The sequence below is a fragment of the Lytechinus pictus genome, chromosome 2 (assembly GCF_037042905.1).
Source record: "Lytechinus pictus isolate F3 Inbred chromosome 2, Lp3.0, whole genome shotgun sequence".
Taxonomy (NCBI): domain Eukaryota; kingdom Metazoa; phylum Echinodermata; class Echinoidea; order Temnopleuroida; family Toxopneustidae; genus Lytechinus; species Lytechinus pictus.
This window is the reverse complement of record NC_087246.1, coordinates 8,589,992-8,617,647: the sequence shown is the minus strand read 5'-3', so window position 1 is coordinate 8,617,647 and position 27,656 is coordinate 8,589,992. Positions and strand designations below refer to the sequence as shown.

At 34.1% G+C, this 27,656-nt stretch overlaps 2 protein-coding genes across 2 annotated transcripts; one reads left to right on the top strand and one right to left on the bottom strand.

Annotated features, from left to right (window-relative positions):
* The first annotated feature begins 185 nt into the window (after positions 1–185).
* LOC129254884 (E3 ubiquitin-protein ligase RNF34-like) lies at positions 186–17,097 on the top strand. The gene is made up of 7 exons (XM_064108719.1): positions 186–447; positions 4,460–4,874; positions 5,109–5,666; positions 6,678–6,815; positions 7,884–8,085; positions 11,040–11,072; positions 12,697–17,097. The coding sequence occupies exons 2-7, from the start codon at positions 4,590–4,592 to the stop codon at positions 12,882–12,884; spliced, it is 1,404 nt and encodes a 467-aa protein (XP_063964789.1). The 5' UTR covers positions 186–447; positions 4,460–4,589; the 3' UTR covers positions 12,885–17,097.
* On the bottom strand, positions 16,286–27,387 carry LOC129254885 (guanine nucleotide-binding protein subunit beta-like protein 1). The gene is made up of 9 exons (XM_054893422.2): positions 27,224–27,387; positions 25,554–25,678; positions 24,538–24,660; positions 23,765–23,883; positions 23,316–23,429; positions 22,390–22,518; positions 21,766–21,854; positions 20,743–20,849; positions 16,286–18,995 (listed from the first exon to the last, which is right to left on the bottom strand). Exons 2-9 carry the CDS (start codon positions 25,664–25,666, stop codon positions 18,818–18,820), a joined length of 972 nt encoding a protein of 323 aa, XP_054749397.2. The 5' UTR covers positions 25,667–25,678; positions 27,224–27,387; the 3' UTR covers positions 16,286–18,817.
* Between the last annotated feature and the right edge of the window lie 269 nt (positions 27,388–27,656).

Sequence of the window (27,656 nt, the reverse complement as noted above, 5' to 3'; positions counted from 1 at the left end):
ATAAGCGGGGTGTTTCTGAAATTTATGATAAACAAATAAAATTCGTAAGCTTGCTTTTAAATCAAATTTTATACAATTTCATGAGATATCACATCATTTTATAAACAAATATTTTGTTTATTTTAACGGACAAATAAAATATATATGCAGATAATTTATTTGAAATGCGTTTCACATGGCGTATCATAAAAGATGGGCGACACGAAAGACGGTCCTTGGAAAGACCCTTTCGTGCAATCGGCCCCTTGTTGCCTTGTACGTGTGTGTTAATGTTGTTTGCAAATAGTAGTCTTTGATACGACAAACAGAGATTGATGAAATTACCGTTGTCAGATGTAGAATTATTATTGATTCGGCATTTTCAGACGTATTTTCGTGGATTCATGATGCGGGAATTAGATCTGCAGTAATGTTACCTTCAAATAACGACAATAATTGATTATTACGGTGAGTAAAAGAGTCATAAACTTAAAGAGAACGCAAGTGAGTTATAGAGCGCGATCAGCGAGACAGTGGCTGAAATCCAGGTACCGGTACCGTAGGTAGACGCCGCGCCAGCGGGGCCGGCGTGGCGGCAGCTCAGGAAGGCAGGATTAGTATTAACACAATGCCGGAATTTGACATGTTAAGCTTTACTGCAATAATTTTTGTTCTAAAATGTGGCCTTTTCAAAAAATGAATTTTGCATCAATGTTTGTTGAATAGGCCTATTCCTATAATATTTTTTTTTTCTGAAATGAAATATTGTCTTGAGTCTTAGTTGAGACAATGAATAATTAATAAAAATAATGGGTCTATCGAGTATCGCTAATCATAACCGCAATGCAGCCATTTATATGACTGAGATCGCAAAAGGGGCCGTTGCGCACGCGAACTAGCGGACAGTGCGCGTGCGCAGAACTAGCTAACTGCCCCATTTGCAATCCCATAATGCATTGCGGTTCTGATTACTACTCGATATACCTTATGTTATGACAATTATGATGTCAGGGCGCGTCAAACCCGCTTGCCCGGGGCAAGTGAAAATGACGGGCGGGCAAGCATTTCTCAAAGTCAATTGCCCGATCGGGCAAGTGGTTGTTTTGAAAATAAAATAATAAAATGTCAGTGATGATCACAACTATCTCTCATATATTGTCAAACCAGTCAAAAAGCAGTGGAAACTGATGTAAAATCAGCGCCAAATACAGATAATTTATCGCCAGGTACCTCCTTCGAAGAACCGTGCCATGTCATCTTACGTTCTATGTGCGCATGCGCTACTATCTTGCGCAATTTGCCGATGCAACCCCCCTCAAAAAAAAAGAAAAAGAAAGGCAAACGTGGCTAAAATTTCACATTTTTAATCTTTACTGTACATGAAATGGACGTCTATTTTCCATATTACCTTGAGATTGTTTTGATCTTGTTGGAAACAACCGAAAAAATGAAGAATATTCAGCTCTTTCTTGACTCTGATTTTGATGATGTTACACTCGGTAAATGTTTTTTCTTATTGTTGTCCCACATGTAGACTTTCATGGTGTTGACCAAGTGTTAATGTTGCAACACCATGAAAGTCTACATGTGGGAACACAACACTCATTCAATGAACAAGGTTATGATATAACATTGGAACACAATATAAAAAATATTGACTGAGTGTAACATCATAATACGATGATGAAAAGACAAGAGAAAGGTGAATATTCTTAATTTTCTTGATAGTTTCCAACTAAATCAAAACAATTTCAAGGAAATATGGAAAATAAATGGCATGGATTTAACGATGCAAAATGTAAAATTTTAGCCACTCCAGTTGGTGAAGGCCTTTTTTTTTTTTTTTACATCATAAAACGATCTTTTCCAGAATCAAGAAAGAGCTGAATATTCTTCATTTTCTTAATAGTTTCCAACTTAATCAAAACAATTCCCAGGAAATGTGGGAAACAGATGACGACCATTCATGGATTTAAAGATGCAAAATATGAAATTTTAGCAACTTTTGGGGAAGGTTTTTTTTTATTTTTTTTTTACGTTTTTTTTTTAGCTGTAACGCCCATTTAGATCTACTAGTACAAGGGCAAAAGTTTTTTTTTCTTCAAAATAAACGTAATGACTCAGGCCCACTTTGCTGAAAATGTACTTATATTATTATAAATTTTTGTTCTTTACTGTACATGATTCTCAATTGTTTTTATTTTATATGACCTTCATAAATAATAGTACCGTCGTAAAAGAAAATAATGAAAGAAAATAATAAAACAAATTGGGCAAGCAGTTTTTTCTATCGGGCAAGCAAATATTTTCATCACTTGCCCTGTCGGGCAAGTGATGAAAAAAAAAATTGTAGAGGCCTGGATGTTACTGTTAGCAGATCTTTGTTCATCCCATATTGCCATAATCATGATAATATCCAGACAGTAACATTGTTGATGGTACTTGGATTTGCTTGGATGTAGAGACATAAAGCTGGAAGCTTATTTGTCCCTTGTCACGTAGGGTTGTCTCTGGTATGATTGTATTTTATTGGAACATATTCCCCAGATTGGAACATTGGTCAACATGATGCCTAGAAACTTAAAAGTGAAGGCACTGGGGATTACGGGTCCTATGCTTCCAAAACTTAAATATTACTAGTAAGTAGTATGCAACACTTTCAAGTATTATGGATCTAAGTACAACTTTATCAAGTCCATTTTGGTGAGCCTCATTCTGCAATTGCAATTATATTGTATAGGCCTACATGTAATTAAAAAAAAAGAAATCGTGAGGGATTTCATCGATTCTCTCATTTGAATGTCACATATTTGTGCTACGTATGTAGACCCCTATAACTGTTTTGTGAAAGTAACAATTTAAAATATTGTAACTTATGTTGCATCCAATTTTGATGAAATTTTCAATATTACATTATGCTTGTTGATTTTTCTCTATTGATACATGTACAAATCAACATTTTTCTGGATGGACTTGATCTTTAAAGGACAAGTCCACCCCAATGAAAAGTTGGATTAAATGAAAGGAGAAAAATCCAACAAACACAACACTGAAAATTTCATCAAAATCGGTTGTAAAATAAGAAAGTTATGACATTTTAAAGTTTTGCTTAATTTCACAAAACAGTTCTATTCACATCCTGGTTGGTATGCAAATGAGGAGACTGATGACGTCATCCACTCACTATTTCTTTTGTATTTTATTATATGAAATATTCTAATTTTCTCCTCATTGTCAAGTGAAACAATGATTAATTCCTCCCTGTACATGTGTAGATAGCATTGTTTTATACTAAATTATTATATGGCTCAGTTAAGTTTGTCCTTATTGTCAAATCTGTAAAATATGAAAAATTGTATAATTCAAACAATAAAAAACAAAAGAAATAGTGAGTGATGGACATCATCGACTGACTCACCTAATTGTGCATATATCACAGTTTTGTGAAAAATAAGCGAAACTTTAAAATTCCATAACTTTCTTATTTTACATCCGATTTTGATGAAATTTTCAGGGTTATGCTAGTTTGATTTTTCTCTATTTATTCAAATCAACATTTTTGTGGGGTGGACTTGACCTTTAAGTAAGAATGTCATTAATTACATACTTCCGGAACGGCAAAGTAATTATGGGTAATTACTAAATATTAAGACACTGATTCGAAACATGTACCTTTACTACACAACCATATCGCGCATGAGCACACACACATTGATCGTACACAAAAGTGCATTGACGTACATGTACATGTAGCTGTATTCTCAAAACCTCCATGGGTAGAGGTCTACGTTGGGGCACCACCCTCTTATTTTGATTAAAATTATCACCCCCATTTTCAAAATGGAATGATCGTTCACAATTTTTTTATAAAACTTATTTTGAGACCAAATATTGGTAACTTGCTTGGGCAGCTTGATTGCTTTAGTGGGGGCATCTCAAACCGTTGCCCGAGATAAGTGGCAACTAAAAGTCACACCGTACATGAATGTGCAAGTCAAAATTGGACTGCACTTAAATCCTTTTTCTTTTTCTTGATATTATAACCAAATGTTGCAACATTTCAGGGAATTAAACAGTACAGGTACCAAAGATTAATATAAGATTTTTGTCAGGCAATGACTAATGAGTGGCACAGCAGTAAAAAAATGCTGAACTTGCGTGTTTGCATGTTATACTTTTCATGCCTATTTATGAACATCAAATACAGGTACATGAAATTCAAGCCCTGTGTTTAATTTCATAAAGAACCTAAACTTGAAATTTTGCCAAAATGCTAATTACACATGCAACTTTATGTTGGTATTGAGAGTTGAAAGCCGAACCTCGCCAAGATCCACACGTTGTGTTTTTGGAAGATGCACTGTACAAGGATGTTGAAAAGGATACCATAAGTATGGTACTAAATAAAGTACTTAGACCTAGGCCTTGATAGTTCATTAAATAAAATATACAGTTTTGTTGATTTTGTTCTTGCTGACAGGTGATTTCAAGTAAAATAGAGAATCCCGGCTTGTTCCAACCTGTGTTGTCTTCCACCCACAATTCAAATCTTGTGCCGAGTACATGAGTCTACTGTACCCTATTGTCATTCACCCACAAACCTGCATCCCATGGGTTCAGGTGCAGGCAAACCTGTTGTGAGTCCATCGGCAACCCCAGCCTACACATTTTGTTATAGCGGTGCTGGTGGTCCCTCTACCGGTGTCAGCCCAAGGGAAGCTGGTGATAGTGTTGGTGTGGGAGTCCAAGCAGGTTCATCATCAACCTACCCTAGTGGGGACAATATCACAAGTAGGCCATCCAGCCAACAAAGTATATACGGTGAACCTGTAGACGAAAACTGCAATATGGTGTGTGAAGCCTGTTCAACATCCTTTCATATCTTCAAAAAGAAGGTAAGGAGTTTTGCAATTTTGCATAATTGAGTTTGTTTTGGAGGTGGAATTATTTTAAATTAATATTTCTGTGTGTCTAACTGCTCTGTATGGAGGAGGACCAATTTTTTAATTTCATTTTTAGAATTGATATATTTTGTGGTACATCTAAACTATTTATCTTTTTGTTGTTTTACTTTTAGGTACATGCATGTAGCATTACTTAATTAAATATATTTTCCTTTTGTTTTATAGTATCGTTGTACAGACTGTGATAAATACTACTGCTCCAATTGCTTCATTAAAGAACCTCGGAAATGTTGCAGTGCATGCAGTGCCATACAACAGAGCCCCACAAGGGCAGAACTCATGACCCTGAAGATTAAGGATCTCAGGTTGTATTTGAACACTCATAGTGTGTCAACCCAGTCTTGTAGAGAGAAGGACGATCTTGTGGATCTAGTGATGCAGTATGTCCAAGCACATCCTCAACCAACGGTTCGAGGTAATGCGGGAAGGGCGACACGGTCCTCGGCTTCAACATCATCGAACAACAGGACCAGCACAGCAAGACAGCCTGGAAATCGGGCTAGTCATCCACAGGCACAGCAGCAGCAACAGGAACAGCAGCCGCAAGGACAGAGAGTGACCCAGAGGTTTGAGGAGATATTCAATGACATTTTCTCCAGATTGTCTGATCAGGGAACAGGGAGCAGTGTTGATCCACCAAACTTTAACTTCTTTACTAATACATCTACTGGATCTCCTGGGGAAGGGATGACCAACAACACATTCAACAGTACTAGTAATTCTGTAAGTCCCCCTCAATCTCTAATGATTTGTCTGCCAACTTGAATGTGAAACCACATTAAATGCAATGTTTAAATACAGTTTGCATGGACAATGACTATGTCAGTATTTTGCTAAGATTGAGAACTTCAGATATGAAAGTTTATGCATGGTACTTCCTCCCATTTTGGTTTGAAAATCCTTGAAGCCTTCAGCACATAATCACTTTTTTGAAGCGCTTGCAGAATTTAGAATTTATTATACTGTCACTAAATTTGAAGGGGATATCAGTGTGTAGTGAGATGGTTGGTATGCCCATTGGGGTGTCAGACAGTCTCTTGCAAATCCTAGGGATCAAATTACTGTGTACTTCCTTAGCTTTGCCCAATGCCCATGAGGCTTGGCACTTACCGTATATTTGTCTTTGATTGGAGATGGGCTAAATGCTGTTATTAATCTGTCGGTCACTGCTTTGCCAGGGTACATTTAATGACATGGCAATGTATGTATCAGGGGAAAACTTGCAGAGCAAAGTTTTTATTAAGATTTTGCACAATGCTCATGAGACTTTGTAGTTGGTACACACATCAATGTAAGAAGTTTAAAATGCATTACTTAACTTCACGTACATGTATGGCAGATTCTTGTTTACCAAAGTTGGCATATTATGGTGTTGCCATTATAATGTTCCACAAATAAGGTTGTTCTTTTGGGGCAGGTATTATCACCTTCATTGATAATAGAATGTTTACATTCCTGCACATTGCACATCACTCCGAGGTTGTTTTGTTTTTAAATTTAATTATGTCTTTCGTAGAAGAAACGAAATACATGTAGCATATTTTAGAAATAAGCATAAAGATACCATTTGGCTCACATTGTCCTACTTGGATGTACCGTTGAATTTCACTCCCTATTCAGTGTTTTAACCTTGTCCTGTTGGTAAGACTGGATTGTAATAGTGATGCTGATTTCCCTGTCTGCATCTTCATCAATGGTTGGTTGTTGGTAAATTTTTATTGTAATACTCCACAGGGAAATGACCAGAGACCACAGTCAAGGACAGCATGGACTAGTGGAAATTCTGCAGCATCAAACACAGCTACAACACCTCCCCAAGAGAGCATGCCATCTCAACAACACGAGGAAGCAACATCCACTCAGAATACAGAGGTAAGAGCCAACAAAGAGAAAGTCTGTTTAACATACATGTAGTATATGATCCCTGTATACAAATGGATGATGAGGTGGATGCAACTTCTATCGTATAGTATGTTTTTAAAATTTATAGTCATAGGTCTTTTATCCAGGTAAGTTTTCCTTGAAGGAGTTGTCATTTATGTTTACAAGGTATTCTGCATAGAGACCTGTTCTCTGGATGTCGGCGTCATTTGGAATTTTCAGTTGCAGAGTGATGGAATTTGTACAGGAGATGTTTTAGGAATTCATATTGGCCTCTGAATCTTAGTAAATAAATGTAAAGTGATTGAATGTGAACGATAAGACCTCTTTGCGGATTCAAGGATGGAGCCATGATTTCAGGGGGCATTCAGAACTAAGAGAATTTTCAAGGTCCACATCGAAATGAAAGGAAGGGCAAAATTTGTATTAAAAAAAAATAATTATGTTTTTAATGCAAAAAAAGTCATTATTCAAGGAAGGATGCAATATCATTGAAAAAAGCAGGATTCTTTTATTTATTTATTTAATTTATTCATATATTTATTTATTTATTTTTTTATTTATTCTTTTTTTTTTTTGGGGGGGGGGGTGGTAGTCAATTGCCAGAAATGCCCCAATCTAATTTTTGCTTTTGGATAGATATTTCTTACAGTACAGATGAACTCTAATAGGACAGGGGGGCATGATGACCTTCTCAATGCTTTGTATGATTTTCTTAATTGCACAAAGACAGTGCTGCAAATTTTATGATTTTTTTTTCTTTGAAGTCTTGCACAACTTTTGAGACCAAATTCACAACTTATGGATACAGCATTGTGACACCATGCAACTTTTATTGAGACAGTTTCAGAAAGGGGGCATCATGCCCCCCCAAGTTCAATACATTTTAAATTGCCCAATTCTACTAGGGTTAAAACACAACTATGCTGGCTGAAAATCAGTTGTCTCCTTTAGAATTTGTTGGTATGACATAGTACTTCATTTAAATCTCTAGGTTATTTGTAATCTATATATATACACATTCTTGAATGTAAAAAAATTGCTATTGTTCCTCATTAGCAAACGCCTGTCCAACCATTGAGGAAACGAGCATCACTTAGTGATGTGGAGACTGTAGAAGGCATCGACTCACTCTCCATTAAACAACTCAAGGAAATATTAACAGCTAACTTTGTCAACTACAAGGGATGCGTTGAGAGATATGAACTCCAAGACAGAGTCAAAAGGTTATATGAAGAGAAACAGCATCGTAAAAGGAAAGGTGAGAATCATATTAATTTTTTATCTGCTCATTGTGTGAGATTAGTTTGTGTGGGGGGTAGTTAAATTTTGGCTTAAGCTTTGGTTTTTGTCTCACCTTCATAACAGAGTGAGACTATACTCGACATGTAGGTGCTGTTTTCCGACGGTGGCAGTGGCGTCAACACTGAAATGTTAACCACTTGAGGTTAAGTTTTTGAAATGTCATCTTAATGTAGAAAGTATATGGACCTTTTCAGGATATTTAAATATAAGGGTAATGAAGTATCACTGATCATCCTGCATGAGTTTCAGATCACATTACCAAGGTCAAAGGTCTTTTAGAGTAAATGAACTTTGACCATGGTGGGGGTATCAACATTTAAATCTTAACCAAGGTCAAGCTTTTAAAATATCATAACTTACGTGTAGGAAGTATATGGACCTCGTTCATTAAACTTGATATCTTATCACTTAGTCACATGACCAAAGTCAAAGGTAACTTAGGGTCAGTGCACTTTGACCATGTTGCGGTATTTGTTGAAATACCATCATAACTTGGGAAGTTTATTGATCTTGTTCATGAAACTTGGACATAAGGGTAATTAATCAAGTAAATTACTGATCGTCTCACTGTCACATGAGATGAAGGTCAAAGGTCATCTAGGGTCAATGAACTTTGACCGTGCAGGAAAGGTTAAGTTTTGAAATGTTATAACTTTGAAAGTAAATGAATCTATTGCATTCAACTTATTATGAGCATAATTGTATCACTGATCACTTTGCACGAGTTTCAGAACACATGATCAAGGTCAATTGTGCCATGTTTTCCCATTGTAAGTAGGCACACAATTAGCTACTAGTTCAAGACTTCATGTAGCTCATGACTTAGATTCAAGACTACATGTATGTAGTTCGCAACTACATGTAGCTCACGACTCACTTGGGCATGATTCCTGCATGTCTCAGAATTTCTTGCGAAACAGGAATACACAATTGCAGTTTGGCCATAATGCACAGCAATTCACAAATCACGGCATACTATTTTATACCCCAAATGAATCATGATGAAGTGAATGATGTGACAATTCGTGAACCATTCGCAAATATACTGTATGAACATGTCATTCCTATGCGCAAGCATGTCGTGAATATGACATGAACTAGTTGGGACTAAACCATTGGCACACTTCGTGTGCCACATTTGTCAAAAAATCTCAAAAATCTTTTTTTTCAAGAGGTTTCAGGTTGGCATCGCTGTATAATTGTCATACATGTAGCAGCATTAATATAGACAGTGTATTGTTAAAGGACAAGTCCACCCAACAAAAAGTTGATTTGAATAAACAGAGAAAAATCCAACAAGCATAACACTGAAAATTTCATCAAAATTGGATGTAAAATAAGAAAGTTATGACATTTTAAAGTTTCGCTTGATTTCACAAAACAGTTATTTGCACATCCTGGCTGGTATGCAAATGAGGAGACAATGACATCATCCACTCACTATTTCTTTTGTATTTTATTATATGAAATATGAAATAATCTAATTTTCTCCTCATTGTCAAGTGATACAATGATTAATTCCTCCCTGAACATGTGGAATTAGCATCGTTTAATACTATATGGTTAATAATAATAATAATAATAATAAAGGTATACTTACCCAGGGTAGCCACTTCAGTTCCGAAAACTGTTCTCCCAGCGGGCCCATGCTATTATTACCCGGCTAAGCTAGGCTACCTATTCGGTGCACACAGCTTTTTGAGGAATTACTTCCTGCCGGTACCTATTTACCTCGCCTGGGTCGAGTGCAGCACACTGTGGATGAATTCCTTGCTGAAGGAAATTACGCCATGGCTGGGATTTGAACCCATGACTCTCTATTTCAAAGTCCGGAGACCAATATACTGGGCCACGACACTCCAGTCAAGGTTCAGTCAAGTTGGTCCTTGTCAAATCTATAAAAAAATGAAATATTGTATAATTCAAACAATAAAAAACAAAAGAAATAGTGATTGATGGACGTCATCGACTGAGTCACCTCGTTGTGCATATCACTGTTTTGTGAAAAATAAGCGAAACTTTAAAATGTCATAAACTTTCTTATTTTACATCCGATTTTGTTGAATTTTTCAGCACTATGCTAGTTTGATTTTTCTCTATTTATTCAAGTCAGCATTTTCCTGGGGTGGACTTGACCTTTAAAGTCCCAAGCAAGGGAAGAATATGATCAAGAGCTTGTATTTCAATGTATGCAATTGATGTGCACTGAACCTTTACATGCATGATAGGAGAGAATTCATTATGGGAATTCCCTTCTTAGGCTTATCACTGTTCGTAATACCATGTAATTATGGGAGATTAGTGAATAGGAAATTGACCATCAACTCCATGGGAGGATGTTACAATTACATGTATGCTCTATATGGTTATTCTTTGTTCTAAGAAATTATGCAAATAAACATAGACCTACATACATGTATATTCATTTGTGTACACAGAAAATGATTTTCAGTATGTTCTTCATTACAATACATCAGTACAATACATACATGCACAATATTGTCATATTGTACATGTACTGGGTATGTATAATCTCCACCACTCATTACATGTTTAATAGCAAACATGCACCATCATTCCCTTAGTATCAGGACTTAATACTCCTTTGTACCAAACACAAAAATGCAGCTTTCAGTTTCTTGCAGGTTGCCAGGGATTCTAAAGGTCAATTGCAGATTTTTTCCTAGTTTGAAAATGATTAAAGGGGATGTTCACCTAGACAAAAGTTTAATTGTAAAACTAGCTGATAAAATGATTTTAAAAATCCATCAAATATTGAAAAAAGTTTTTCGAAGTTCAATTTTTTTATTTGTGACGTCGTCATGTGTGAGCAGCTGGGTATGAATTGTGAATTACGCGTAAAGGATGCATAAAAAGTGTTTTGTTTTTTTTCTTTTTATTTCATCACAGAAGATAAAAAAGATTCAAGGATTGCAAAAGAGGGTATGTATTTTTGGGGTATTTTTTAATCTGTTTTTTCATTAAATTTTTATTCGATGCAGAAATGCATATTGATAATAAGATTCCAAATGTATGTGTACATTCCTGTATGTGTACATGTAGATCTTTTAGATGCTGCAGTTTCATATATTGGATTCTATGATAAACAAAATAATTAGGTAATTTACTCCTGACGATCTACATTTGCTGAATGACCTTGAGAGGAACATTAAATATATTGCCCACTAAAAAATCATATTGGCCCGAGTCTTCATAAGAGGGCAGTATGGTTCTTTTAAGGGCAATATATTTGATGTTCCCCGAAACAAGAGCCAGTCAGTATCATTCAAATCAGACATCCAGAGCAAAAATCATGAAAATTTAGATATATCTTTCAAGAATATGGTTTTACTGTGTCATGTTTATATCGGGGGCCAGGCTCTGCACTTTACCATTATGACATAATTGTAAAATAAGATCATGTTCCTAGGGATGCATATCCAGTGCCTGGATTCAGCATTGTCTTTATTTTGACGTATATTGTTGCTGCGTGGATCATTATGAAGCTCCTTCTACGCATCCTCAAATGCCTGGATGTGAGACCAGGGAAAATACAAAGGTATATTTTGCGTCTTCTCTGCATGAAAAGTCAATACGCGCATAGAGAATGAGCAAAATACAGACAATATATACCTATCCCTTCCCCATATATGCAGAAAATCTAGGGCAATATGGTCTTGTGAATGATCAGGTGGCTGTTTCATAAAGCTGTTTGTAAGTTAAGAACGACTGGTGAACATTTCTTACGCGCTAAGAAATCACAAATGAACAATCATTTACCACAAGAAAGGATCACCAGTCGTTCTTAAAGTTGCTCTTAACTTACGAACAGCTTTATGAAACAGCCCCCAGCTCAGATGTCTGATACGGGTGATAATTATTTAAATGCAAAAAATATTTTCTATAGCTCTGTGTCTTTTGTATTTCTTGTCTCTCTCTTCCCCCCCCCCCCCCCCCCTCTTTTCCTTCTCTTTTTATCTCTCCCTTTAAACTTCTCTTTCATTTTATTTTCATAAAATATGTATCTTGATAAGAAATTGCTTGAACCAGTGAAGTAAAATTAACAAACTATTGGTTGTGAACTAAATTATGAAATGTCTGTAGAATGCAAGAAAGATATGTATCATTTTGTGAATAGGTTATACATTTAATGACATGATTTATTTAAAGAGGTGAATCCGGCTGATGTCACATGCTCACCTTTTTTTATATATTTTTATATTATATGATAGGTCAAAAGTTTAAGTTTAATTTCTCTGACTTACATTAATGATGATCTCACACATCACATGATGAATAAAACCATGTTTTACATTCTTTGTGCATAAAATTGAAAGAATTGAAATACATACATGTGCTGCATGCCTCATGAATTTAAAAAGTACCAGTGTTTTCTATTGGCTCAGGTTCATTTTTTCTAATTTATAAATAGCATACATCTATTGTATGCATATCTTACTGTTGAATGTTTCTTTACAGTATAATTTGACTGATTTTTGGTGTGAGCTAAACCTTTGAAAAATTTAGAAAATACTAATGAATGTTTGTTTACCTTTCTTCTGTTTAGGTGAAGAAGTACCAATGGATGATGAAGAAGAGAGCACTCTTTGCAAGATTTGCATGGATGCCGAGATTGACTGCGTTCTACTTGAATGTGGCCACATGGTCACGTGTACAAACTGTGGCAAGCGTATGAATGAGTGCCCTATCTGTAGGCAGTACGTTGTAAGAGCAGTACACATATTCAAGGCATGATAGGCTAAGACCCTCATTCACAGTAGAGTAAATGTACTTTCATAATGGTATTTTTTTTCTCTATTGGAATACGGCAATTCATAATTTATACAAATTCTGTTTTCAAACAGGATATTTGTATCATGAATATGCTACCAGGCAAGTAAAAAAAAAAAGGCTCACACCTAAACATGTTTTGGATACCCTAGAAATATTTTTATGAATAGTAGATATACATCATTCATATGAAGAATGTTTTATCCAAAAACTAGTTGGTATCAATCATTTTGAAGCAAATCTTCATGTTTGGATAAATGAAAAAAATCAACTCACACGGAAGACATGCCTGATGAAAAGACAATACTTTTCCGAGTTGATTCCTCTCTCTCTCTTCTACCATGTGTCATTTTGAGATGGTGTATGACATTAATTTTACAGTACTCCAACTCAAGTTGTCATTATTTTAGGAACCTTTGTGTAAAACTTCTTTATGATATCAAAATGGAATATAAATTCAGTTGTATGATCATAATAAGTCTTGAATTTGGCATCCCAGTGGATTGTCAGAGGTTTCTACCACTTTACATTGTAAATCCCAGGTTAATTTCAATAGTATAAATCTGATAGCTTACATAAAAGTTCATTATGCAATGATAATCCAGCTTCTAATGGGTACATGTACCTGCGAAAGTGCTGTAGTTTTAGACTGCCTCAAAACACAGTAGGGAGAGAGAAGAATCAATAATTTCCTCTGTTTTCAATATAGAATATAAGAATAATAACATACACGTATGTGAATTACTTTGGCACAAATTGATTTTTGCACTCTTTCAGCAATGCCCCCTCATCCACACACGAACATAACTTGCACTAAAATAATATCAGATGATTTGGGATAATACACTCTTTTATGTGATGTTTACCAATTTACTATTTTGAAGCCATTTCTGAAGTAATTAGCCATGGTTAAGGTGTTTTGGGTTTTTTTTACTTGCCATGTATACTGCATCTTTATTGCCACTGTAGAGGGGAAGATGTATACATTAAAGTACAATGTAAAATAGAAAAATACATTTTGAGTGCAGATTTTATTTGGTTGAGGGAATTGCTAGTTATTAAAAAGCATTCTGACCGTGCAATCTTTCTTTCATAATTCAAAGAGTCCACCAAGGGTTTTTTTTTGTGAAAACTTGTTTCTTTGCTACTTTTTGAGAATTCTTTATTGTTTAAATGTGATGATTGTTTTGCTTTTTATTCGCATGAAGGAAAATCTGCAGTGTTTTAATCCATCATGTTTGAAGATTATGAATACTTTTAGTAAATTCTTTAACTTTCATTCCTCATATAAACTCCATAAAAATAGATCTCAAGACTCCTTCCTATCACAAGTCATTGTTCCATGCGCTCTCTGTCTGTCTCACACTCTCTCTCCTCTTTCTCTCCGTAATACTACTATAGAAATTCTGTATAACAAGGTCCTTTTCTATAATTGATTATGTACTGAGTGTCCACTGTAAAATTTGACCCAAATGCTGCTTTGTGATATATTTTCTATTTTGTTCATTATTGTCAAATAATTAAAATCAAATCATGATTGATAAATTTAAAATTTTACAATTCAGTTGTGTAACTATCTGAAGGTAATCATGTCAGCTGTACCTTAATTTTGACATAAGTAATTTAAAGGTAGTGTAATGCATGAGATAATTAATCTGCCGTGGAAATGAACCATGGGGCCTGAGGGGTTATGAAGTTTTGCATGGTTGAATTCTTGTGCTTTTCTGTTTGCCAATACTCCAAATATAAAAGCAAGACACCAACACATTTCCTGGTGAAATCACATAGAAATACAGTATGCACCTATTGTTACAAATCAAAAGTATTCATCACTACATAAATCAATTGTATTCCAAAATTTGATAGTAGTTTGAAACAATGGACTGACACTATAAGCTTAGTCCGTTTTGCACGTCAGGATGAGACAAAATTATTTTGCAACAAATGATGATCGGTAAGATACAGGAAGGTTGTATCATGGTACATGTAGAATATTTCTAAAGGACAGGTTTTTTTTCAGTGAAGGTTTGCTGTCAATGTCCTGGTTTTGGGTTTTTATTTTCTTTTATTGTTATATCTTACCTACTTTTATGTTTTCTAATGAGTTTTAATGAGTTTTAATTAAGTATGGCCATTTGTTCTTGCTTTAGAATCCTGTTGCCATAGCTTCTGATAATTTTCAAAACTGTGTGGACACAAAACATATCTGCTATGAAATTGAAATATGCATCAAGACATGTTAAGTTAAGATGTTATATTTTGTGAAAATGAAAGTACTATCTATCAATCTTTTTTATTTGTGTAGCTGTGTAGGCATATAGGTCAATTCTTCAAGATTTGTAGATGTGAACAATATAGTTATTTTGTACAGACTATACACTTCAGTATTTTATATTTCATGTTAGTATGTATCTCTATTGTTAAATGTAAATATACTAAAGATTTATGTATAAAACAACAAGATCATTTCCAGAAGATTTATTTTTAAATTATAAGCATTTTTATATTCTTTTAGAGGACGGTATAAAGTCTGCCTTATTTTATGTGTAACCTCAATTATAGAAATCCACTTCATTGCTGAAATCATGCTTAATGATGATATTATTTGTTGAACTCAGACTCTCAGTTAAATGAAGGATTATGCTTAAAAAAGATGTCACTTTTACATCATTATCACCCAGTACCAGGCTACTGGAGAAAGTCATTCATCGTAGTTGTGTCGAAGAGAGACCAACATATTGGGTATTCTGTTTCTTCATGTCTCAGGTGTTGCAAGAACCTTATTTGCAATCGTAAGTTTTAATATGAGATCACGTTAACATAGAAAATCAATTTATGGTTTCAATCACAAGGCCCAGGGCCTCGTAACATGAAGCTTTAATAGCGATTGATTGTTGAGCTTATTTCTGCAATTGTTTGCAATGATTATTGTGTATGATCAATTGTAAATTCAAGCCACTATCAATCACAAAGCCTTGTTACTTTTTACTGACTCAAGGGCCCAGTTTCATGAATATTTACATTGAAAGTTAACTTGCCATGGGAACTTCTGATTTGAATGTCTGCTGAGCTCTGTTCATGTAGTTACCATAATGGCAATGTTAACATTTTTTATGTAACAGGGCCTGTATGTATATGTAAATTTACAATTACATGTATAAGAAAGACCTAACATTTAATTATTTAACCATGAAATGAATTTGAAACATCGATTGATCACAATTTTCTTGCAATACCTTCAGTGTGTTTGTGTTTGGTAACAAGATAAAAATGTGTTGTAATTATGTAGTAAAATCTACACATGATGTACTATTCCTTTCACTTACTAGTACACCAGTAGGATATTGTTTCTTTAACACTTGCATCTGTATCAAATAATTTCTTTAATCATTTTAACGGTAAAATGGATTAATTGCAACATATTATTTCCTCTTTCATTTGTTGTTAATATTTAGTTGTGGAGCAGCAACCCTGTGAGTTGTGTGGTCACAATTATACTTCGCTCACATTGATTGTGAATATTCATAGAAGCTTACCTGACAGTTTACTGTCTTACTCTGAATCTGGCAGGTGCCAGAAGTGCTTTGAACTCTTCACTTTTAGCTTTTACATATAGCTTGTGATGTATTATTATTCATTTCTTGCTGAAGTGCAATTTCAGATTGAGATCACTGTTTTCACTCTTAAATGGGAATCCAATCCCTTCTTAGAAGTCAAATGTGAAAGCACAATAATAAGATGAACAGAATGGTGAAAAGTTGCAAGTTAAATCAGACATGTGCCCAGTAACATAAAGTTATGCAATCATTATAATGTATCATCCATTGTATGATATAATAATGCCAGCTTACTTTGCACTTTAGACAATGATTGTTTGTGACGGTTAGTTACTAACAAATATTTTTTATGACTAGCATTTCATGTCAATTCCTAGAGGTGCAAGCAGGTTTCTGTAAAAGTGCAGTGTTTATTGAGTTGAATCGTACAGAAATCTTCTAGTGAACTACTTCATCAAAGTGATATGTTCATCATGGTTGATTTCATTAAAATGTTTACCATACTGCCTCTAGAATTGTGCTATCTAATTAGACTGGAATGGATTTCCCTTTAGAGCATTTCTTGTAAATCTAATCTATCTGGTGTGAGAATAAATGCACCTTTTGGAGATATCTTTAAATCTTTTGTTTTTTGTTTTGGTGTACAATCTGTATGTATTGCATCCTATACCAAAACACGATGAAGATATATACTTGCGAGGTAATCTCAACTTCGGGACATTTTCAACCATCTTTTCCTCTACTCAATTCATACAACATCAGGGCCTCATCTTACTAAGAGTTATGATTGATCCAATTATTTCATTATTTAAAACTAGAAAGAAATCGTCAGTAATTAGAATTTCCTTTTGAAGTATTCTCTAAATATAACAACTTTGTTTACGCATACATCATTGTTCGGATAAGTATGCCTCTGACACAAAAATATTGTCAATATAGCTTGCCATAATTGAAATGGATTGAATCAATCACAACTATTGTCCTAACGTTCAATCTCAATCCACCTTTCACACCAGTTTGTTGTATAACAAACTCCTATCAATTATGATATATCTACATGTATATTCTCCAAAACCTGCAGAGTAACCTTTTGATTTTTCTTTTCAGTAGAGGATTTGCTTTCAAATGTTTTTTAATAATGATCCAGTTTAACTGTTGTTCACCAGCTGAAAATCAATAACAGGATGTAAAAAAAAAGCTTTTGTTGAAAGATGAGAACTTTTTAATAGTGGTTTTAGTGCTGTAACAATGGGCAGATTATTTTCTTGAATAGGTGATGATGGACTATCGTTCCATTTTAATCCTTGATTTAAAAGTTTCTGCTCAGTTTTAGTAAACTGGACATCGAATATAATGCTGGCATCAAAAATCAAAATATTTTTGCAACTAATTCAAGCATCATTCATGACTGTTATTCACGACAGCTTCGACAGATGTGGTGAAAAAAGTCGAAGAACTAGTAACTTTGTTTTTTACTTTGGTTTTTTTTTTACTAAATACATGTAGATACCTTCTTGAATATTGGTAAGTCAATCAATTCATAGATAAACACATCACATGACCAAAGACCTTGCTTTCAGACCCCTAGAATAGTTCATATCCCCATTCCTGGAACCAATCGGTCATTCAATCTTTGTATAACTTTTCATATTTCTTTCAAGTTGCATAATAGCAAATTCATGGACAGCAAAAATATTTGCACTATTTTTCTGTTCACATTTTTAATGGAGAGTTGCAAAAAGTGAATATTGCACATTCAGAGGCAATACACACAGAAAAATGGGGTGCATATTTTGGCATTTAATTTATTCTCTCAATGGATTATGGCCAGCATATTACATTTCTTCAATCATATCTGTCCCATTATGCTTCAAAGGCCTGCTTCTATATACTCCCATAAAACATTGTACATAGAGAATCAATGTTTTAATCATAAATACAAGTTGCTTGAATTCTGTACTTTCTTCAAGACTAGGAAATAAATAATAATGTAAACACATTTCTGGCTTTCACCCAGTGAAACAGATTGCATTTTTTTAATCTAAAAAAACAATTGTTTTAACATTTCAGAGAAAATATGGGATGAAGAAAATATATTTAGGGGTTGTTATGCAGCACACACCACAGGCTCCATTGCATGACTATATTAGACATGCATTTTGAAGAAATTTCACACCACGTAATCGGGTTACCGCTTTCCTCATCTTGGTCCAGTTTAAGTGCCACAATGCGTGACCAAAGGGTATATATCAAAATAATACTATAAAAACTCTCCCACTGGGCCCGGTGCATCTATCCTCTCATTACTTGGGTGTATATGTATCCCTGGTTCTAGTATTTTCAAGTCTTAGGGTCATTGTAAAGTGACCAAACACTGATATGAGTGTCTTTGCTTCCTGCAGCCATCAAGTAACCTTTACTATCTGTTCTTGAAGAGAAATCAAGAGAGTTGACTGTTTCAGAATGGTAGTTTAGAACAGCCAAGGGCTTTAGCTTCTTCCAGGTCCACACACGAACTCTAAAAATAGAAACACAGATTGAAACTAGCACATCAATGATGTGGAGCTCTTCCGGCATCTCGCAACAAAATTTAACACAATTTTAATTTCAGCCCAGTTGACACTAGTGAATTACATTGGTGACATAAATTGAGGATATAGAATTGAAATTGATGAAGAAATGACATAGAAGCATTTTTTGTGATCTATGAATAATAATTTTCCAGTCAAAATTTCTAAACTCTGTGTAGAACCTTGTTGAACCTCATGTAGCTCTCAGATGGAACAAAATCAATCAACAAATAAATAAGTATTTTTTGTGAGTTTTGAAAATATATGAATAAATTAGCATATTTAATGAGTTTCAAAATTCTGTGTTGAAATTTTGTATCTCCACCTCGAGCTTTCATATAAAGCAAACAAAATTGAAATTGATCAATAAATGAAGAAGAAAAAACATTTTTTTGTGATTTATGAATAAACTTTGCATAAATTAGCATAAATAATTTTCTAGACAAAATTTCAAAATTTTGTGTACAAGTTTGGTGAACCTCATGCAGCTCTACCAGATGGAAGAAAAAAAATCAAAATCGGTCAACAAATAAAGAAGAGGCATTTTCTGTGATTTATGAATACATTTCGCATTAGCATAAATAATTTTCTACTGAAAATCTCAAAATTCTGAGTAAAATTTTGTTGAACCTCATGAAGTTCTACCAGATGGAAGAAACAAAATCAAAATCGGTCAACAATTAAAGAAGAAGCATTTTATGTGAATTTTTAAAAATATGCATAACTTAGCATATTTAATGAGTTTCAAAATTCTGTGTAGAAGTTTTGAATCCCCCACCTAATGCTATCATATAAAGCAAACAGAATTGAAATCAGACTTGAAATGACGAAGAAGAAGCATTTTGAAATTCAGTCAACAAATATAGAAGAGGCATTTTCTGTGATTTATGAATTTCGCATAAATTAGCATAAATAATTTTCTACTCCAAATTCAAAAATTCTGTGTAGAATTTTGGTGAACCTCATGAAGCTCTACCAGATGGAAAAAAAAATCAAACTCGGTCAACAAATAAAGAAGAAGCATTTTATGTGAATTTTTAAAAATATGCATAAATTAATTTCGCATAAATTAGCATAAAAATTGTTCTAGTCCAAATTTCAAAATTCTGTGTAGAAGTTTGGTGAACCTCATAAAGCTCTACCAGATAAAAGCAAAAAATTCAAAATCGGTCAACAAATAAAGAAGCATTTTTTTTTTATTTTGAAAAATGTGCATAAATTAGCATATTTAATGAGTTTCAAAATTCTGTGTAGAAGTTTTCAATCCCCCACCTAGTGCTATCATATAAAGCAAACAGAATTGAAATCGGACTTGAAATGGCGAAGAAGAAGCATTTTGAAATTGTGGACGGACGCCACGGCATAAGCTCATCTGGCCCTTTGGGCCGGATGAGCTAAAACATGTTGGATGCATATTAAATAGTGTAGCACAAGTCTGCAAACTGACAGACGGTTATTGAACATAACAAATTACAGTATTAATTAACTTGACCTTTCATCTTCTAGGCCCCATGGTCTTGCCACCTTACTGGCACTTTTAATCTCTGTATATATCACACCTTCAAAAAGTGTTCTTTTCAGCTTTAGTCAACCAATGAAACTGAAACTAAATTCTCATGAAATATCTTCATAATGTAATAGTCTGCCGTTTTTATCTGTTTGTGATTGAGAAAAGATAGAAGATGTAAATCTTACCTCGAATCCCATCCACCTGACACCAAGATCTTCTTGTCGTCTCGTAAAGAGAGTGATGCTACTCCAGGATTTGTCAAGGTTATCTCTTTATCTAGAATTATCTCACCCTAGATTTTAAAAAGTTGAAGTAGATAATTAACATTGGCTGTTAGTATAACGTTTCATTAATTATGTCATTAAAAAGCTGACTGATTAATTGAAGGTCAGTGTCATCACATTTGTTTCTTTTAATTGGAGAAATGTGTCATTAACTGACAGTGTCAATGGGTTTGTTAGTTGCAAGATTCTACAATAACAGTAACAATCATAGCATTTTTCATGTGGCTACGAATCTAGATATATATCTGTTTCAAATTAACTTGATAGGTCTTCGTCCAAGTGCAGTCAAAATCTATGCCTACACTAATGTCATCAAGACTATATTAAACACTATGACTTCTTAAATGTGTGACCTCTACATCTAATCAGATCATCGTCATTCCTATGTGCATACAACAGCCATGTACGAATGTGATCCTGAAATATGGCAAGAAAGAGATAATAAACATTGTGACCATTAAACTTTGACATCATGACCCCTAAATCTAATAGATCATCATCATGTCAACATTTACATGAGCCAGGTTGAAGTTTATTCCTAAAACAGTTTATTGTGAACTGAGGACATTTCAATGTAGATAAGGAGCTATGTGGCCTTTGACTTCATGACCCCCAATTCTAATCAGATAATTCTCCCTCCAATATGCATACATGTACCAAGTTTGAAGGTAATCCCTAAAAAAATATTCAGTTATTGCAAGAAAGACTATATTTCAATATAAGACCTCCATGACCATTGACCTTTCTTTGACTTTGATGCTCCAAAGCAGTAGTAAAGACCATCGTTACTTCATTTAAAAGATGTATGTTTGACGTTGATTGTCAAATGTCTTCAGTTATTGCAAGAAAAAAAATGAATGTCTGAATTGACAGACTATTCTATTCCAAACATGAAACACCCTGCAGTTTAACTTTTAAAATTACCTGAGATGTCATAGACCATGAAACTAGCTGATCAGTTGATGAGCCTGAGATACCTCTATTAGACTCTGAGCAATACTCCGTACACATAACTGAACATAAAAGAATAATAAAATGAGTGGGGACCCAGTTGTAGTTTGAAAATATACACAGAAAGCTCAATAATTCTACACCAAACCATAAAAAATTTCAAGTTTTAGATATGTACTAGTACTTGAAATTTTGCGACCAAATCTTAAGGTAAATTTGGAAAACTAAATAAGATTTAAATGTTGATATCTAGAAATGTCCTTGAGAAAAAAGTGTTTGCTTGTGCTTCAAGCAATAGCTGCAATTACTATTTTTCAAGTATAATGTGATACATTCTTATCAAACTCTTAATAGTTTACACTTTATGCACCACTTATTGATATCATAAAAGCTGCTTTACTGGCAGGTTTAAGACACAACTTCAGTAACAAGCTAATATTGATAAATAGATCAATATAAAAAAGCTAATCTTTCTTGCACATGTCTCTTTATTTTCAAGTGTGTCTTGTGAACAAAAATTGCATTGCAAATTTAAAGGTGCCTTATTGCCACTAATTGCTATAAATAATTTTAATAAGAATTACAATCAATACAAACCTGGTTCATGATGTAGTTTATTCTCACTCTCTATACAGCAAGATGATAGATTCCATACAACTACACTGCCATTTTCGTAACCAATCAAGAGCCGTGTCTCATCTATGAACTTCATACACATCGGCATACCTGTGTGAATAATTAATTTAGTCTGTAACATCTAACAAGCATCCGATTCATGACAAATGCCCCTGCAATAAATTCTGGTTGTGATTTCTCTAAGACAGTGATAGGATAGGAGATTTATAGAAATGTTGCTTTAGAATAATTGAGGAAACAGATTTTTGGAAACGGCCTTTTATTTTAGATTATAGATTTGACTCATAGGAAGTTGATGTTATTGTCACAGAATCCTGCAACATTCAAAGGTTTTGTAGTGTTTGAAGAGTAACATAAGGAGGAAGAGTTGGAAAAATTGAATAAATCTCAATACAGATTATATTATTGATAGTGATAATATGTAACAACAGTGACAACCTGGAATATCTCAGAAACAGCACATCCATGTACTTTCTTTCAAGTTCAATACATGGCTAGTCTTAAAATATACATATTGACATAACTATTAGTAATACAGAGGATTAATCAGCCTGTGATAAACAAATGTTTTTGAAAAAGGAATTGTACCTGTTTTGCTTATTGATAATATAATTATAGTGATATGAATGTATTGAGTAGTGAATTAATGTGTTATCATTTAAGTGGTCCTATATCACAAGACTACACTGATCAGAATGTATCATGGGAGGTGAACCTGGCCTGATATGAGTAGTTGAAGGCTTGAAGTGGAGCTGGTTTGTTTGCCCTCTAATAGTCATGTAGACATAAAAAAATGACAAAATATAACACATAAGAAAGTGGAGTTTAAGAAAGATAACTAGTAAGCTCCAGATTATGAAAGGTTGTTAAATGATGATTTGACAAACCTAGAGGTTTATGTCCATCTGATGGTAGCAATTTGGCTTTCTCATGATGACCATCCAGAGAAATCACCCTGACCTCTGATATTTGACCTCCAGAAACTGCCAGGGAGCCATTACCTGAGTATATACATATTTATACATATGCTTAGGACATTGGTTTGCAATAAATGTCATGTCCATTAAGAAAGATGCCCTAAGCACAGAAATCGGGGGTTAAATCAAGGAAATTCTTATAAACACAATTTGATCAAGACTGCACAAGAGGCAATAATGAACATGTATATCGCTTTCAGGATTGAAGCAAGTTAACACCAAGCTTCATGTTAGTTATGCAAATGTTTATATTCTTTTTTAAATACCAATTAAGAAAAATTTATACCATTCTCTAAGGTGTTGTAGCCTCAGGCTAGAAGACTATGAATCATAGTAAGAATGAATTATCATGTTCCAACCTTGTTTCTGCCAGAGAGCAGTTTGGCAAAAGTTTGTCGTAGCTGATGTGATTGAAGTCTTGATGTCATATCTCCCCTCTGCTAGCTCCCATATATGTACATAGCCATCACGTCCATGGCTACAGCAAGATGAAGGGAAAGACAACAAGCTCATGTTTCAACTGAATTCTTACATAATAATAAATATATTTTTTTAGTTATTTTACATTTCAATTTAAGGACTGGGCATGCTTAGATACAGATACAAAGCTTGAAATGAAAGATTTTAACAATTTTTTAACCAAATGTAAAAAAATGTTTGCTGCAAATATTTCTTACATGAAGTTGTTTAAAATATGTTCACTTTTTCATTCTCCTTTGATTTGCCAATGCAAAATAAATTGCCTCTAAGGCATGTAGTAGCTTGCAACACATCTTGCACTATGAAGAAAGAGAGGGCTGAGCATCATGTGTCTTCCAGGTGATGATTGAATAATCCCACACTATTGCAACACAACCACTCTCAAACTTAAAAAAAAATACATTAAATGATTGATATGACATATTCTGTCATATAGTTGAATGAGATCCCATCAGAATGCACTATATGTTGCACCAGAACTTCATGGGTCAAATTGTTTTTCTCCTTTTGTCAATCAAAAAGTTTACCTTCATATGGAAGATTTCAGCTAAGGCTGCATGCTTTTATTTTTAGATATGAGTGTTGATAGTTCAGGAGATGATGTTATGAAACTAAGAGCCTTGACTGCATTGCATAGGCTACAATAACTGACCTGAGAATTTGGCCATTGTTCATTCCTTCAATGGTCAAGATACCTTGTCCACGATGACCATCTAGTGATGAAACACACCTCCTGGTTGAAAGATCCCATATCTTCACATGACCACTAGTGCATCTGGATAATATGCAGTTTAAGGGGAGAAAATGTGATCAGTATTAAAAAGGACCTCTGTAAGTTTCGATGACCAAATATTCAAGACATAGATGTAATGTGCTTTTTTAGTCCACAATAACTCATTTCTACCCGTATTGTTTTATTGTAATCATTACAGCAAAGTTATAATAATGTCCAGTTGTCCACTAATACACTGACTCGTCATTATATTTTGGCACATACCCATTCAGTTCAAGTATTGGAAGTATCCATGTCATAACATTGTTTACAAAATGTCCAAAGAAAGCAAAATTAATGACAGAAAAACTCAATGCTTGAATTAAAACTAGACTGTTTAAAGTTTATCCCACAAAATTTCAGCTGACAATCACCTCACTTGCTTCCTTAGATGTTTCACTGAAAAATTTTTGAGCCACAAACCAAAAGCTAAACTTTAACCTGTTTATCCAAACTTTGTTTCAGTCCACTGAAACCCTTTTAGTGCAGTCTGTCTAATATTGTAATGCCCATTTGGTAAATCCTACTTCAGCAACAGGTGTAAAACTAGTTTAATAATTATCATGCCCAATGTCATTTCTGATTTAAGTCAAGGCTATTAATATTTAAGGCCACCCTTCATCTGTGGATTATCATGTTTCATTTCCTTACTCAATATTTATGACAAAATGAATATGCCAGATTATTGAAAATCATACTTGTTGAAAGAGTCTACAGCTGGCACTTCAAAAAAGTGTAGTCCATTAAAGTTACACTGCATACCAGGGTCATCTTAATCAATGAATATGATACTGACTAACCAATAGGATGATTATGGGGATAAGCCATTGTGGTGATAAAAATCTGAGAAATTGCCACCAAATAATATTTAACTGCATAACTGCATATCTACCCACCCTGAAAGAATATGTTCTCTGTATGAAGATGAATCCAGGGCAAACCTGACACAACTGACTGGAGCGTTTGAACCTCTTAAAACAAAGATGGGGTCTGGTGATCTTCTGGCCATGACTCATCACACCTGAGGAAAAATTTTGCACTTGAAGCTTAAAGTTCCGACAAAGAATTAGGCAGTCTGGTTTAAACTAAGCCATGGTCTAGTGCTTGGGTTTATGGGGAAGACGACAATGTAAAAAAGAAGTTTTCATTGTACATTTGTAGGCCTATATTTCTTTATGTTTACTGTGATCTTTAAATTGAATTAAATCAGAATATGGACAATTAAATTCAGCATCTAACATGTTGTATGAAAAAAGGTATTGAATCATATCACTATTATCAGCCATATGATTATAAAGATGACAATCATCATGATCATGACATTATTTTAACAAAAATTGTGATATGATATTGATCTGATAATTAAGAACTTTGAAAATTATTATCTGTCAGTAATTCTTTCCCATCAGATCGCAACATGCAATACAAAAATCATAGCTTTTATTTCATTTTGGCTAATCAAGACGCTGCGTGTGACACAGTCAAGATTATATCTCAGTGATTAATCTCAGCACAGAACTTCAAGTTGGTTTATACGATACATTACAAGCAAAACTCTTATGACTTGTCTTATTTAATTTAAGTAGGGTGTCTGAAGCCACACTGAAAAGTGTCAGCATAAAACAGGCTGATTTAGGGGAAAATATGGCACGTTTTTTCGGGGAAGTTCAGGCTACTAGAAAAATGTGATCTGAATTGATTATTAACTTGTGTTTGGCATGTATGGAAAGAGAAAATTCAGGGGCTTCTTTTGACAGTAAGGACAAGTTTATAGGATCATTTTAAATAAGGATTTAGAGATAAATTGCAAACCCTTATTTTTGTGTGTGTTGAGATTGCCATTTCTCCATGCGTTTTCTATGGGAAAATGACATTTCTGTTTTGCACAATTTTTTTCACTTTGTCGCAATTTTTCATTGTGATCTGGTTTCCAAATCTTTATAAAAATCATACCATCAGATAGAGCATAAAAAATCCTATTGGACTTTTTATGGACAAGTTTTTGGCATTAATAATAAATTAATAACAGCTCTCGGAAGCTAAAAATTTGGATTTGTGTGTGTCCATTTCTTAACTACAGTCTATGGCAGAGAAATGCTGAAAATTTACCTAATTTCATTCTTCTTTTTTGTAGCCAATAATTTGATTTTTTTCAAAAATGTTACATTTCTGTCAGTCTGAAGGTCATTTCTCTTCAAATTCACAAAGAAAATGTGATATTTTCTTGAAATAAGAAAAATAATTTTTTTCTCCAGACACCCTAATTTAAGTTTGACATTAAATGCCCAAGTGTCTACCTGTAACAGTAACAGTCCAATGGCCGATCTCTTTATTTTGAAGACAGACAAAATTATGCGGACTCTTCCGACGAATGAGTGCTGTGCAGACAAGTTGACAACATTGTCAATCTTGTGACTTGTTCATTGATAAAGCACAATCACCAAACCATCACAAACACAGAAGTCAGTATGTCGGACAACATAAAAACATTAACGTTAGACAACACTCACATTCGAAAAAATAAACTGCTTAACCAAAAGTCTAATTATTCAAGGTGCTAACTTACATTTGATTTCAGTTCTATGAACCTATTAATCTGATGTAAGTGAGAAAACTACGCGCTTTTCCAGCATTCCCAAAACAAATCATGATACTAGGTCTAGGAGCAGACACCTCCGTCGTCGTCGAGTCCGTATTTAATTGCAATGGAGATTACGCCATCTGTTGTTTGAAACATTACAGTATTAGATATGTCTCTGAAAACTAATACTACTACATTTTTTGAAAAGTAATAATCATCGTGTCTAGGACGTGTCCATTACTAACGTCAGACTCTAACGTTAGAGTTAAAATAAAAGTAAATGACAGGATTTTTTAATGTGAATGTTTGTAATGTTAGGCAGGTATGTCAACAGAATATGTAGATATTTTAAAATGCTTATTCCTCACCGGTTTTCAATATCAGAATCTACATCTTATCATTTATTTGCTTTTCTCCT